General features: G+C 27.6%; 1 protein-coding gene across 1 annotated transcript; it reads right to left on the reverse strand.

Annotated features, from left to right (window-relative positions):
* Positions 1-78: 78 nt before the first annotated feature.
* LOC134837061 (TBC1 domain family member whacked) lies at positions 79-4126 on the reverse strand. Its single transcript, XM_063852376.1, has 3 exons — positions 3983-4126; positions 2763-3176; positions 79-1866 (listed from the first exon to the last, which is right to left on the reverse strand). Exons 2-3 carry the CDS (start codon positions 3039-3041, stop codon positions 1036-1038), a joined length of 1110 nt encoding a protein of 369 aa, XP_063708446.1. The 5' UTR covers positions 3042-3176; positions 3983-4126; the 3' UTR covers positions 79-1035.
* Positions 4127-13601: the final 9475 nt, after the last annotated feature.

Here is a 13601-nt window from a genome sequence, read left to right on the forward strand (position 1 = left end):
TAGTAAATTCTGCATTTTTTTAATCGTAATAATAATAATTATTAAATATAATTAATATTTATAAAACTAACCGTAAAAGTAAATATCGATATATATTAAATTTTATTTTTATATTAAATTAATCTTCAATTAAAGAGTCCTTACATCAAAATCATGTTAATTTAAAAATAAAATGTCCTCATATCTTACAAAAATTCTACTTCAGACACATTTCTTTTGTTTTTTTTTCTTGCATTGTGTATCAAAAATTACTTCTACTCGAACTAATGAATGACAATGACAATAAATGGGGGGATTTGTGCTTGGAAATGTATTTTTTTTATTTCTTGGCCGGATTTTCCCTTTTACGATTTAATGGAAAATTGGAAAGATATTCGATTTTTTTCAAAGACATTCAATTTTAAATGCTGAAGAAGATGAAAATTTGAATGAGACTCAAATTTCACCGTCTTCGAGGTCTCTCAAGCAGTTTCACACTTAATTTACCGCCAAAGCGAACAAAGATGATTTCACGCCGCAAAATCATTCAACGAGACCTGCTTCTTTTGTCGCACAAATCGATTCCCATTATTTCAGGTAAAGTTTTTTTTCTTTTGTTTGAATGTTAATCTCCTAGTTTTTTTCTTATTTTTATTTTTTTTTTCACTACTTGGTAGTTTTTTGTGTATTGCTATATCAATTTATCGCTAATATATTATATAAATTTTTGTTGTTTTTACAGTTTTTTTCTATAATTCCATGAATGTACGATGAGTTGCGGTGCATTTTATGATATATGTACTTATAATATGGGATAATATTGTTATTCGCATTATTTTATTATTGTACGTGTGCTGTGTAAAATCATACAGTTAAGATTATTTCATCCATCAGTAAATAAGGGGAGTAATGTTAAGTTATTTTTGTAAAAGAAAATTCAATTCAGCAGCAAAAAATTAGAATTATGAAATTTTATGACACAAAATTTACAGTCATACCGTTCCGTGATTGTTAGTAACGACAGACAGGGGCGCCCGAGGGCTCCTGCTCCTCGTCTCAAGGACTTTTGGCGGCTTTGCGGTGCTGTTGCTCTTGTCGCTTGTGTTCGTGGATCAGATCTTCGACGGTAATGTTGAGACGGAACATGTGATGCATGATAAAATCCTCATCCAGATACTTTGGCGGCGGATTTCGCAGCACTTCCAACGTCTCGCACTGTCCATTAGCTGCTTTTCGTACTTTGTGTGAGCCGAGTGCCGCACCGAGTATTACCAAAGCCACTTTGAACAATATCTTAATGCCCTCGCAGAGGAAACAGTCCCAAACACGCAACAACGTGTCCCAGGGCAACGTTCGCGTGAGTCCGCACAAAAACCAGTCTGTCATGTACATGAGAGGGTCGATTTTGTGCTTTTGCAAGTGTCGATAAACGGCGGGCGACGTCTTCTTCAGCAGCCCATGCAACATTTGGGCGTCGCGTTGCAGCATTTCGAGGCCCGGCGTGAAATAATTTTCGAGATATTTATCACAGATACTGACAAACACCCAAAATGCCTGTTCTGCGGGCATGTGCATCAGCAGGAAGGCAGCGATGGGAGCTTGTGCCTGGCAATATCCCACTTTTGGATTGTAGATTGAGTATGCTTTGAGAACGTTAAATAATTCCTTCTGGCCTGGCTTGTCTTCGTCCATGAACATTTCGTGTAGCGGGAATTGGCGATGTTGGTCCTTCTTGATTTCGTCGATGATGTGAGGGTCTCCGGGTTCCGCGAGTAATTCCTCGTAGCGATTTGGTTGATTTTTGTGTAATAATTCGGCGCCGGAAAGGTAGTACCATGCACGAGATCGCAGTGATGTTGGGATGCCTTTGCGACAACGTTCTCGAACCTGAAAAAAAATAAAAATTAAATTAGTAAAAAGAGAAATTTTGATCATTTTATCGAACAAAAAAAGGAAATTAATTTGAAAAATTATCAAATTTTGAGTCAAATTTTAATTTTTTTAATAATATTATTATAAACATTTAATTTTATGTAAAATGTATTTTTTTTTAAATTTATTTAATACTTAATTCGCAATTAAATTAATCGTCAAAATTATTTTTTTAATTTTCTTTTTAATTTTTCACTATTTTTTACGAATTCATTGACAATTTAATAACAAATATTTAAAATAATTTGCTTAAATTTTAATAAAAAAAAAAAAATAATCGAATAAAAATTAATTAAAAATGCTTTCCCTCAATTAAGTTATTAAAAATAAAATAAAATTTTATTCGATTAAATTTTGTTTTCTTCAAAAATATTATTTTGTTCTTATTTTTCACTTTCATAAGCAAAACCAAAATTTCAGAAAATAATTTTAAAAAAAAATCCAACTTAAATTTATTATTTTTTTAATTAAATTAATTTTTTTAATTTAATTAGATTTAAAAAGTTATTAAATAATTAAATTAAAATTAAATAAAAAATAAATAAATTATTAAAACTTAAATCTAATTTATTTTTTTTAAATACTATAAAAAATTTTTATAAGGATTTTTTATATTTAATTTTTTTGGCATTAAAAATTATGAGCAGATCAAACTAATTTTTTAAACAAATAAGTTAATGAAATAATTAATTTTAATATTTTTTTATTTGAATAAAATTTTACTTTTTTCCCCATATTTTAACATAGTTTCTTGGAAAATTGAATTTTGATCAAATCATTAAAAATCAACTTTAATTTAAAAAAAAAAAAAAAAAAAAAAAAAAAAAATTAAATAAAAATCGAAAACTCACCTTCTTATAATTCTTGTTCATATAAACATTCCAATTACTCATCATGTGCAGCCACTTTTTCTCGCGCGACATGATCTGGGCACGCGACAACACCTCCTTTGGTCTCTCGCTAAACTGAAATCCGCCATAAAACCCGTGTCGATCGGGACACTGACTGATCTGGCTGTACGACGACGCAATGGAAACCGAGTCTGCCGCTACCCCGTTGTTGTTTGACGCACTTTTGGGCGGCGGCGATGCCACTGATAACGTCGCCGTGCTCGAAGCTGATGATGCCATGCTACCTTTTTTTTGTTTGTGTCTCTTACTCCGCTCCTCGTCGATTGTTCAAAAGTAAGTAGAGGTTTGATGATTCACGCATAAAATGCAGTCAATTGTCTCTCGTTGTGTGTTTTTTCGCCTCGCAACCGCAAACTACGACAAAAAAAAATCAAAACAAAAAGTTAAAAATTTTAAGTAATTAGTAGGATCGTACAGAGAACGACGCGGTTCGCCATAAACGAGAATTAGAGTCAATTGAATATGCTAAACACGTTAACTACCTACTACTACTATTTTGAGCGACGACGACACACACACGTACTTCTTTTAAGCACCCATCAATTTCGCTCGCATCATATTCAATCATCACGATGCTCGGAACAGGCAGCATGAACGTAAACACACTGCCTCGTAAAATTGTTCAAAAACACTCGGACACACAAAGTTACACAATTTCTATCGCGTCGTATGCATGCAGATGTGGATTTTTCAAAAATATTGCTGCTGCTGGAGCAGAATGTGGGCGTCAAACAAAAACAAATTGGATACGCACCACCATTTGATCTTTTTCAATTGAAATTTTTCACTTTTTCAGCTTTTCTAATCAGAATCCGGAATTTCGTTGCTGCACCTCTCACTGTATTTAGTCATACAGATAGAGAGCGATAAGATAAACTCGTCCAACAAGTAATAACAAACAACGAAAAAAAAAAATTAATTTTACGATGTTCGAACATAATGCGATTCATAAGTCACCCCAAATCGTTTGACGGGAAATCTTTAATGTTCGCTACGAGTCGTGCTATAAATACACCATCGTCGCCGCTAGAACGTTTTGCACGAAACATAACAAACAAGAAAAAAAAATATTATTAACATACAGCCATTAAGTGACACGGATTGGGGACAGCGAAAGTGCTACATTTCACAAAGATGCGATTTTCTGGAACTTTTCTTACCAATTTTAGGACATTTTTATGTCGCGCAGATGCTTGATGCGGTTTTTTGATGATTACGAGATGTTTTGCGACGGAACAAGCGATAATACTGCGAGATTCACGGATTAATTTATTCTTTTTGCTGGCAATATTTACCACTATTGTCTTTCGTCGTACTTGAGATGTGGTTTGTTTTTAACGTCAAAGCTTTAAATTGAGTCGTATTAAAATGATAAAATTATTTTTTTAATTTTTTTTGAAAATTTCGAAATTTTTCATTAATTTTCTTCATTAATTAATTTATTTAATTTTTAAAATTATTAAAAAAAATATTTTTCATTTAATTTTATTAAAAAATCCAAAATTAACAGAAAAAAAATAAATAAAATTATTTCGAATGTCATGAAAATTTAAAAAAAATTCACTGGAAAAACCGTTAATTATATTTTTTATTTTTTAAAAATTATTTTTTTTTATAAAATTAAATTTTTAATTTATAATTTATTTAATTTTAATTTAATAAGAAAAAATTATTTTTTTAATATTTAAAAATTTTTTTTCTTGAAAAAATTGTTGATCGTTACAAATTCTTACCCCACATCGTCTTCCGTTCATTTTCATCACGATCTTTGTTTTGGTATACAAATTCGTTCAGCGAGTTCAGTTCAGTTTATTGAAGAAGTATCGCCGCGAAAGTAACAAAAATATCGTAAAATTATTAAAAAGTCGCTAAATAACTAAAGAAATTAATTAAAAATTGTAAAAAATATTAAAATAAAGTAATAAATGTCACAAAATTAAGAATAAAACAAAAAAATGTTCGAAAAATAAATAGAATTAAGTGAAAAAATTACGATCCTGTAAAAAGTAAATAAAAGTAACAAAAATTGTGTAGTACAGAACGAAAGTGAATATAAATAAAATAAAAAAGAGTCAATTTGAATACATAAGTGTCGTATGTCCATAGATACAAAAAATTATATATAATATAATAAAATATAATATAATAATTCCTTGTGTTGTAAAAAATAAATAAATAAACAGGAGAACAAAAAAATATTATTATTGAAGTGCACCAAAGAACCAGTTACAGCAAAAAAATGGTAAGTACCGTAAATATGATAAGTGCACGATCGTCGTCGATGATGTTTGTTGTTAGTATTTTGTCTCGCTAAATACTTGTTCCCGGATTGATGAACAATTATCTCAACTATGTGGAGCAACATTCCGATAACATTTTTCTATTTTTTTTTTTTTTTTTTTTTTTTTAATAAACATCCGATAATCGTTGATCCGATAGTTGGTTACTCGATCATCTATTTCCAATATAAAGACACATAAGTTGATACAGTTACACGCAACAACAAGGCAATCTGAACCACATTTTTTATGATGATAACGATTTTATTTATTTTTTTTATTTTACAGCTGTGTTGATATTATAATTTATAGAGAAAAAAATTTGAAAAAATGTCAAAGCAGTATAATTAGGTGATTTTAATTAAAATTTTAATTCATTTGCATAATTATTTGTCGTACATCGTCGTTTTGATTTCTCATCATCTTCATGCTTAGATCGACTCGCGTATTGGAAATAAATGCATGAGCTTCATTTATCTTCATTTGCCTTAGTCAATGATCTTTGCGTGTGTCTCCTTTTTTATTTTTTTTTATATTCAGAAAAATATGAAAAAAAAATTCTGTTTACATAGCGCTCTGTCTGATCTAATGTGAGTGTGTGTTTTCTGGTAAATTTAACATATTCAAGAAGAGGAAATCGATGCTCGTATGTCACAAGAGTTAAAACATCGAGAGTTTCAAGGGTGTGACGTGATAGTGTGATGATGAGTTTTTTGATGTTTTTAATTTTTTTTTTCATTTTCTAGAATGGTCAACTATTATTAGTTGATTAGTTTTTAAGAAATTTTGTATAAAATGTTAAGACGTGACTAATTGGTAGACAGATTAAATAGACAAAAAGCAGTGATGGAATCAGCAGTCAATGTACTACAACAAAAAAATCAAATTCTATAGATTATTTTTTGTTGAAATAAAATTCATTTTTTTTTTTGGTTTTTGATTAATTGGTAGACAAAAGATCAATTTTGAACAATAACTTGCGAATTTTACAAATATTATAAAAATTAATAAACTAACGTTCTTAAGGAAATTACAAACTTGTGCAATTTTAAAATTAAAATTAAATTTAAATTTAAAAAATCAATTTAATTTAGAATTTAGAAAAAAATAATAATAAATTTACTTAAAAATTTTATACAAAAATTTTAAAGTTGTTCATAATAATAAATTTGAATAAAAATAGTTTTATTTTATTATATGTATAATTAAAAAAATCAATTTTAAATTTTCATAAAATATTTTCATTATTTTTTTCATAATGAAAAAAATTTAAATATATTGCATTTAACACACAAAAAATTATTAAAAGTTAATTTTTTTGTTAAAAAATTGAAAATCAAACAAATTTTCTAAACTTTTAAGCAAAATTATTATTTTTTTTAATTTCAAAATTACATATTTTTAATTTTAAATTTGTATTTTTAGATATTTTATTCCAATTTTTTTCGATTGAGTTTTTTTTTATTTTATTTTATTTATTTTAAATTTAATTTAAATTTTTTTTACTGATTTTAAATTTTTTTTATATGAACTTTTTATTTTAATGTTTTAAAAAATTACTCAAGCTTAATAAATATATTAAATATAAAAGATTAAAAAATTTTAACTTTATTCATATATTTCATATTTTTATAAATTAAATTTAAAATATTATTTTTTTTCATAATGACATAATGATGATAATAAATATGATTTTTAATTAATTAATTTTTATTTAATTTTTTTAATTAATTTTTTTTTCTTAAAAAAGATGAGCAAAAAAATTTATTTTAATTATTTTAAGACTTCAAGTAGATTTTTTTTTTTATTTTTGAGCCCTTTTCTGAGTCGACATCCCTAAATCTCTCAATTCCTGCATATAATTCCATTTAAAAATCATCCAAGCAATATTTTGTTCAGTACGTTCTTCTTCATTCCTGCACACGGCACTTCTTTCCACAAACACGGACATCCATAAATTTTATGTATTTCTGAGTCAGTCTCTAAGTAAGTTAACTCAACTATACACTTTTATTATTATTATTATATTTTATTGTACATGCCTTCTATCTCTTGCACACTCCACACTCCGCTTACTCCATTCTCCGCGTACGAAGGAAACTGATACAAAATGTTAAATGACTTGCTGCTAATACGTGTTACATATGACCATAAACGGCGGATTTTGTTATGTCTCGTGTTGTTCATACACATATATGCAAATCGACCGAGTGCATTCAATTTAGACTTTGGCATGACGAAAAGACGAAGAAAACGAAACAAAATAAAAGAGAAAGACCGATGAATGCCACAACATGTGCGATTTTGCTGTTCTTATGTATTATGAGAAAGGGAATGGCGAAAAAAAAAAATATTCTCGCGGTTCGATACATTTTTCAAGCGATAATTTGGAAGAACCGAAAAAAAAACCAAACAAAACGGAAATGAAGAAAAAATCGATCAAGACTTTTTGTATTCACACAAGTTACAGTTATTGTTTGGTATTTCGGGCACAAAACATAATTTAACACGTCGATTAAATGTCTTGTCTTGTCTGCGAGGAAGGTTTGGTCACTAACGGCGATTTGGGTCAATACATTGTTCGGAGCGTGGAAAAGAATTACTAAAAGTAAACAAATAAACGAAAAGGTAAATGTCAGATTTAATGATAAGCGATTAATATCGAATGACTTTCTTTTCGCTCGTTATTTTAGTGGATTAAAGAATTTATTGCAGACCACCGAAAGACTTTTTTTGTGTTGCGAATTTTCAAAATCGAAACTATGAATTAACTTTAGTAGTAAAAATCACTTAAGTTTGACCTAAGTCAAATTAATTTATTAAATTTACAATCTTTTTTTTTTCAAAATGGTCAAAAATCTTAATATTTTTTTACTAATTTCAAGTTTTTCGTAAAGTAGGAAATCTGTTAAGTCAAAATTTAACTTAATTAAATTAAATTACATTAATTAGCTGATTAAAATTATTTTTTTTTAATTTTTATTGAATTTTAAATTATTTTTATAAATTTTAATTTTTTTTTTAAATTTTATTTTGACTTATTTTTAATTAAAATAAAATTTTTTAACTTGGTTTCAAAATTTAGCTTTATTAAATATAATTAATTTTTTTTTAGTTTGAAAAAAATATTTTTTTAAATTTTATTTTGACCTTAAATAAAACTTTTTATTTTGGGTTCAAAATTTAAAAATTTAACTTAATTTCATTTAATTATTTTTTTTAAATTTAAAAAATCTAACTTTTTTTAAAAATTTTTGATTAAAAATAAAACTTAATTTAATTAATTCATTAATTATTTTTTTAATACGTTTTAATATCTAAAAATTTATTTTTTTTTTATTTTTTTTACATTTTTTAAATTTTTATTTTTTTTTCACTTGAAAAAAACAAGTAAAACTACACAAATCACACAAAAATACTCAAAACATGTCATAAACGCATGTTTATTATTATATTATAAAGTCATAAGGAAACACATAAAATCCTAAAATAGACCCGAACTTTACGTTTAGCGTGTCAAAGTGTCAAAACTTTGCCACTAAAACCATTTTTATGACTTGATGAATTGATATCGACAAGATGACGTTTAGTTTTTGGAAACTTTTTTCCAACGCAAAACTAATTTTTCACACGAGTTTTGCCTTTTCATGTGTCTGGCATCGTAAATGTCTCATGTTACTGAACTGATTTAATTTTAGCATATGCGAGGCATTGTTCTAACAGGAACGTACAGTGGTTGATGTTTTAATAGCATTACCATGACTGACCTATTTTTTTGGCGTTATTTAATAGAAGAAGGAAGCACTTTCGGTTATTTTTACAGTCACAGAGTAAAAATGAAATTTTAGACGTAAAAGGTGATTTTTTTCGTGACATTCCAATTAAGTGCTCAACTACGACGAACCCATAAATCACATTTCTCGTATATGACCTACTGCTGCAAAACAAAAATATTACAAATCGATAATAATTGCATCCAATTATTCGCATTTAGTTGCGAATTGTTGTGCTCAACGATAAACAAGTTTATGTTAAATAATTCAGAAAAACCTAACAGACTTAAGATACAAACAAATAAATTAACATGTTGTTATTAGATAGAAGTCAAAACAATTAGAAGTTGAGTATCTTATGGTTCAAAGCTGGTTTCTGCGACTTTGTAGACAGAGAAAAACAAATTAGAACGCAAATGCAATTCTGGGAAACATTTTTAGTGTAATTCTATTAAGAAATATAAGAATTTATTGTTTAAGCTGTAGCGAAATGGGTCAAAAATGGGTGAAAATCTTCATGGGACAAAAAATGAAATCATTAGGGGATAAATAAAAAAAATAAATATTTTTGAATTTTTGGTTTGTAATTTTATTTATTAATTTTGTTAATTAATTTAATTTAATTTTTTTAATTAATTAAGGCCGTTACAAATTTTTTCCAATGTTTTTGTCCCAAAAACTTTTTTTCAAAATGGGGGGGAAGGCAAAATAAAAAAAAAAGTTTTGAAATACTTTTTCATACAAAATGAAAACATTTAAACAATTTTTGGTCTTTAAAGAATAATTTAGTTGTTTTCATGGTACTTACGTTAAGATTTGGTACTTTTAAGTCAACCTCAGAGTACTTCAAGGTAAAAATTTAAACAAAAATATTTCATAAAAAACCGTCAAAAAATTTGAAAATTTTTTTTTTTGCAAATATTTTTGAGAATGAGTTTTTCAGTTTCTTGAAAAAAAAAATAAATTAAAAAATTCTTGAAAATATTTTTTAAAAAATTTTTGAAAATTTCTTGAAAAGATAAGGAAAAAGACCAAAAAATGGTCAATTTTGAGGAAATTTTTAATTTTTTCTTTTTATTCTGCCCCATTGGATTTTCGGCATTTGAAATGGTGCAGGGGACAAAAACATAGAAAAAAATTTGGAGACGCCATATTTAATTTTGTTTAATATTATATTCGAATTTAAAAATAAAATTGAAGAAAAATCTAACAAATTTCCCAAAGTAATAATTTTTGATAAAAAAATTTTTTTTTGCACGTTACGTGAAAAATTTTTTCTTCTACATTTCAATAGAAAACTTTTTTTTTAATTTTTCAACTATTTTTGCTTGAAATTTGAATTCTACAGATTTTAATATACATTTTATTTCGATTCTTTTTAATTTTGTTTGTTATAGTATTTCTAAACAAACAATTTCAAAGAAATCATTTAGTTTCTAATTTTTTTCATTATTAAGTATACCATGGATTAGGACAGCCATTTCCGTTAACAATTTCATTACATATCTGGCCGTTTTGATGACAATTTCTTTTTTTGCTACACACATGAAGATCTTTGTCAAAAAATTGTCCTTGTGGGCAATTTTTTCTCTTTGCTTTTCCGTGATCGCACTTGTAGAAAATGGTGCAGGTACAGGCATCCGGTAAAAGTGTCAATTTATCATCTTTGCAATCATTTACGCAATCCGCTTCGTTAAATTCTGAGCAAACTGAAGTTGGACATGGCACATATTGTGCATCTATTAAGATCACAATAAAGAAGACGACGAACGAAATGAGAATTATTTTTGTTATTTTTAGAACACGTTTAACGATTCTTTAACTATAACTGATGATATTCAGTTTTGAGCAACAGCTTTTATACTAAAACAGGACGTGTGAAGTTTCAAAACAAAACCACGGAAGCACAAAAAAGACAGATAAAGCACATCTTTCGTTACAAGAGGCTTCCTGAATTAAAAAAAAAAAGTTAAACACAGAAAAACACGTGCGCTGCATATTTCTTCATTTTTCCTTCACGTTTGCTCCAGAGAGAATAATTTTTATAGTTAAGTTATAGTTAGTCAAATTAAAAAAAAACTGTGTAAAAAACGAATAAAAAATATATTTTTCCGAAATTTGTGGTTCAATTTTTCTTCCATTCATTGTGAAAGAGAAAATTCGTTAAGATTTTTTTTCCTTTTTTTTATGAAAATTTTTGTCAAACTTAAAAGAGGTACTGGGTTAAAGATTTCAGGAACATACAAACGCTTTCAAGTATAAAACGCGTAATTGACTGAAACAAATTGTACACTGGAGCAAAGTCTCAAAATGTGAACTGGGGCCATTTTTTTCCTTTTGTTTAAGTTGTAGTAAAATGGGTCAAAAATTTTATGTGATTTGTGGATTTGATTTTTCTGTAAGGCATTTATCAACATCATTATTGGGTACTTACTAAAAAAGCCAAAAAAAATTGTCAGAGACTGTGGAAATTCAGGGTTTTCGGGAAATAAATTATTTAATTCAATAAAAAATTAAAATTCATACTTAATTAAAATTTTATTTATAAATTTGCAATTTTTATTTATAAATTTGACAATTGGAAATGTATACAAATTAAATTTTATAATATAAATTTGGATTCTATAGATTTAAATTTACATTCTAATTATTTTAATTTTTTGTAACAGAATTTCAAAAAAAAAAAAATCAAAGAAAAATTTTAGATTCTATTTCCATGGATAAGGACAGGCATTTGTGTTTCTCAATTCATTACAAAATATTGAGCTTAGTAGAAAACAATTTCTTTTTTTGCTGCACACAAAAAGATCTTTGTCAAAAAATTGTCCTTGTGGGCAAGTTTTTCTCACTGCTGTTCCTTTATCGCACTTGAAGAAATTAGTGCAGGTACAGGCATCCGGTAAAAGTGTCAATTTATCATCTTTGCAATCATTTACGCAATCCGCTTCGTCATATGTTGAGCAAGTTGAACTTGGGCATGGCACAAATTGTGCATCTATTAAGATCACAATAAAGAAGACGACGAACGAAATAAGAATGATTTTTGTCATTTTTTTAGAACACGTTTTAACGATTCTTTAACTATAACTGATGATATTCAGCTTTGAGCAACAGCTTTTATACTAAAAAAAGGACGTGATAAATTCCAAAACTAAGCTTAATGAGGAAGTACAAAAAATAGGATTAAAAGTACGTCTTACAATTTAAAGTTTCTTAAAATAAAATAATTAAGAGGACAAAGGCACGTGCGCTGCATTTTTCCTTGTTTGACCTTCATTTTTTTTTGTGATGGAAAATTCTTAAAGATGTTTTTTCTATGAACATTTCTGTTTAGATTAAAAAAAAAGTCAAGCTCATTTGAATTTCTATGAGAAAAAAAAGTCCCGTCTTTTATGCAACTTTGTCATGAACGCGAATATCAATTGAAATCTAAATATTTATGAGTCAGCGTCGTTTCGAATCTAAGCAAGCAGATGATTTATAAATAAATGAATTTTAAAAAACAATCACATTGTGTATCGATAGGTAGATAGGCGCGCGCCTTTTCATTATCACGTGTCAATAAAAATAGCAGGCAAATGACCGATAAAGTATTTCGAATTCGTCATTAATTTATTAATGGGCTCTTTATTACACGATGACGCATTGTTCGACTAAGAATTGAGACGATAAGCTCTCTTTGTCTAAAGGAGGATTTTCTTTGCATTAAGGGATGAATAAAGAAAGACATCCGATTCCGATCCAGACATCGGCTTTATTCGATGTCGTCGTCCATATTGCGATATATGATAAAAAAAAAAACGGCAATTTAGGCTCTTTCTATTCAATGTTTATTCTTTGGATTGCAGCCAAGTGCAAAATCAAGTATCGCTTGTCTTCTTGCTAGATATCTAAGAATGGCAAGAGACTATAATGTTGAATCGAATGATCCATCTTGTTCTTTTTCATGATATGGAATGAAGAATTTTATCTTCAGAAAAAAATAAAAGAGAAAATTTCAAAAATGAAGAAAAGAATAAAATTTTCTTCTGGATTTGGTCAATTTACCTCATACGATATTAGAAGTTTTTTTATTCATAGTCATGTATTTTACTGTGAAAAACTAATGTCTCGCAAATGAAGATTTTGTACAAGACACATATGTAAGAGCTTGATTTTCAATTTCTTAAATATTTTTTTTATATAACTTAAACTTTAGAAGTCATTAAAAATCTAAGCTTCTCAAAAGATTGATATTTCAGCGTTTTAGGAATCTAAACATGTAGCATTTGTATAACATTATCTCATATCACAAATTTAAAAAAAATAGAGTTATATATTGTGGTTATATTTCTTGTCAATAAGTAAGTTTTCATTGTTGCAGCAAATATTGTTTTAATCTTCGTTTTACCTTTGATGCATTTGTAGAAGCATTAAAATTCTTTATTCTGGAATATGATCTTCTATTGAGCCAAAAATCTTTTCAAGTGAATTGAATTGGTAATTTTGTTCATTGGTTTGCAGTTATATTATTAAATATTCTTTTTCTCTCAACTTGCCTGCGCCATATTCGGGCAGATACTCACTCTTTCCTAATTATGCCAATGTCACCTGGATCCTATTGGCTCAGGTACAAGTCACAAAGTGTAAGATTTATTCCTTTGAAAGCTGGTTAAGAGTTTTGTAAACGAAAAAACTGATGTTTATAAAAATTTCCCGAATTCGGTATCATAAGTTTTTAAAGTACG

This window comes from Culicoides brevitarsis, chromosome 1 (assembly GCF_036172545.1).
Source record: "Culicoides brevitarsis isolate CSIRO-B50_1 chromosome 1, AGI_CSIRO_Cbre_v1, whole genome shotgun sequence".
NCBI classification, from domain to species: Eukaryota; Metazoa; Arthropoda; class Insecta; order Diptera; family Ceratopogonidae; genus Culicoides; species Culicoides brevitarsis.

What these genes read in the sequence shown, in the direction of transcription:
- LOC134837061 (XM_063852376.1), bottom strand. Translation starts at nt 3,041, where the DNA reads ATGGCATCATCAGCTTCGAGCACGGCGACGTTATCAGTGGCATCGCCG. An exon ending in TGAACAAGAATTATAAGAAG is followed by an intron (nt 1,867 to 2,762) that starts GTGAGTTTTCGA and finishes ATTTTTTTTCAG; the next exon opens with GTTCGAGAACGTTGTCGCAA.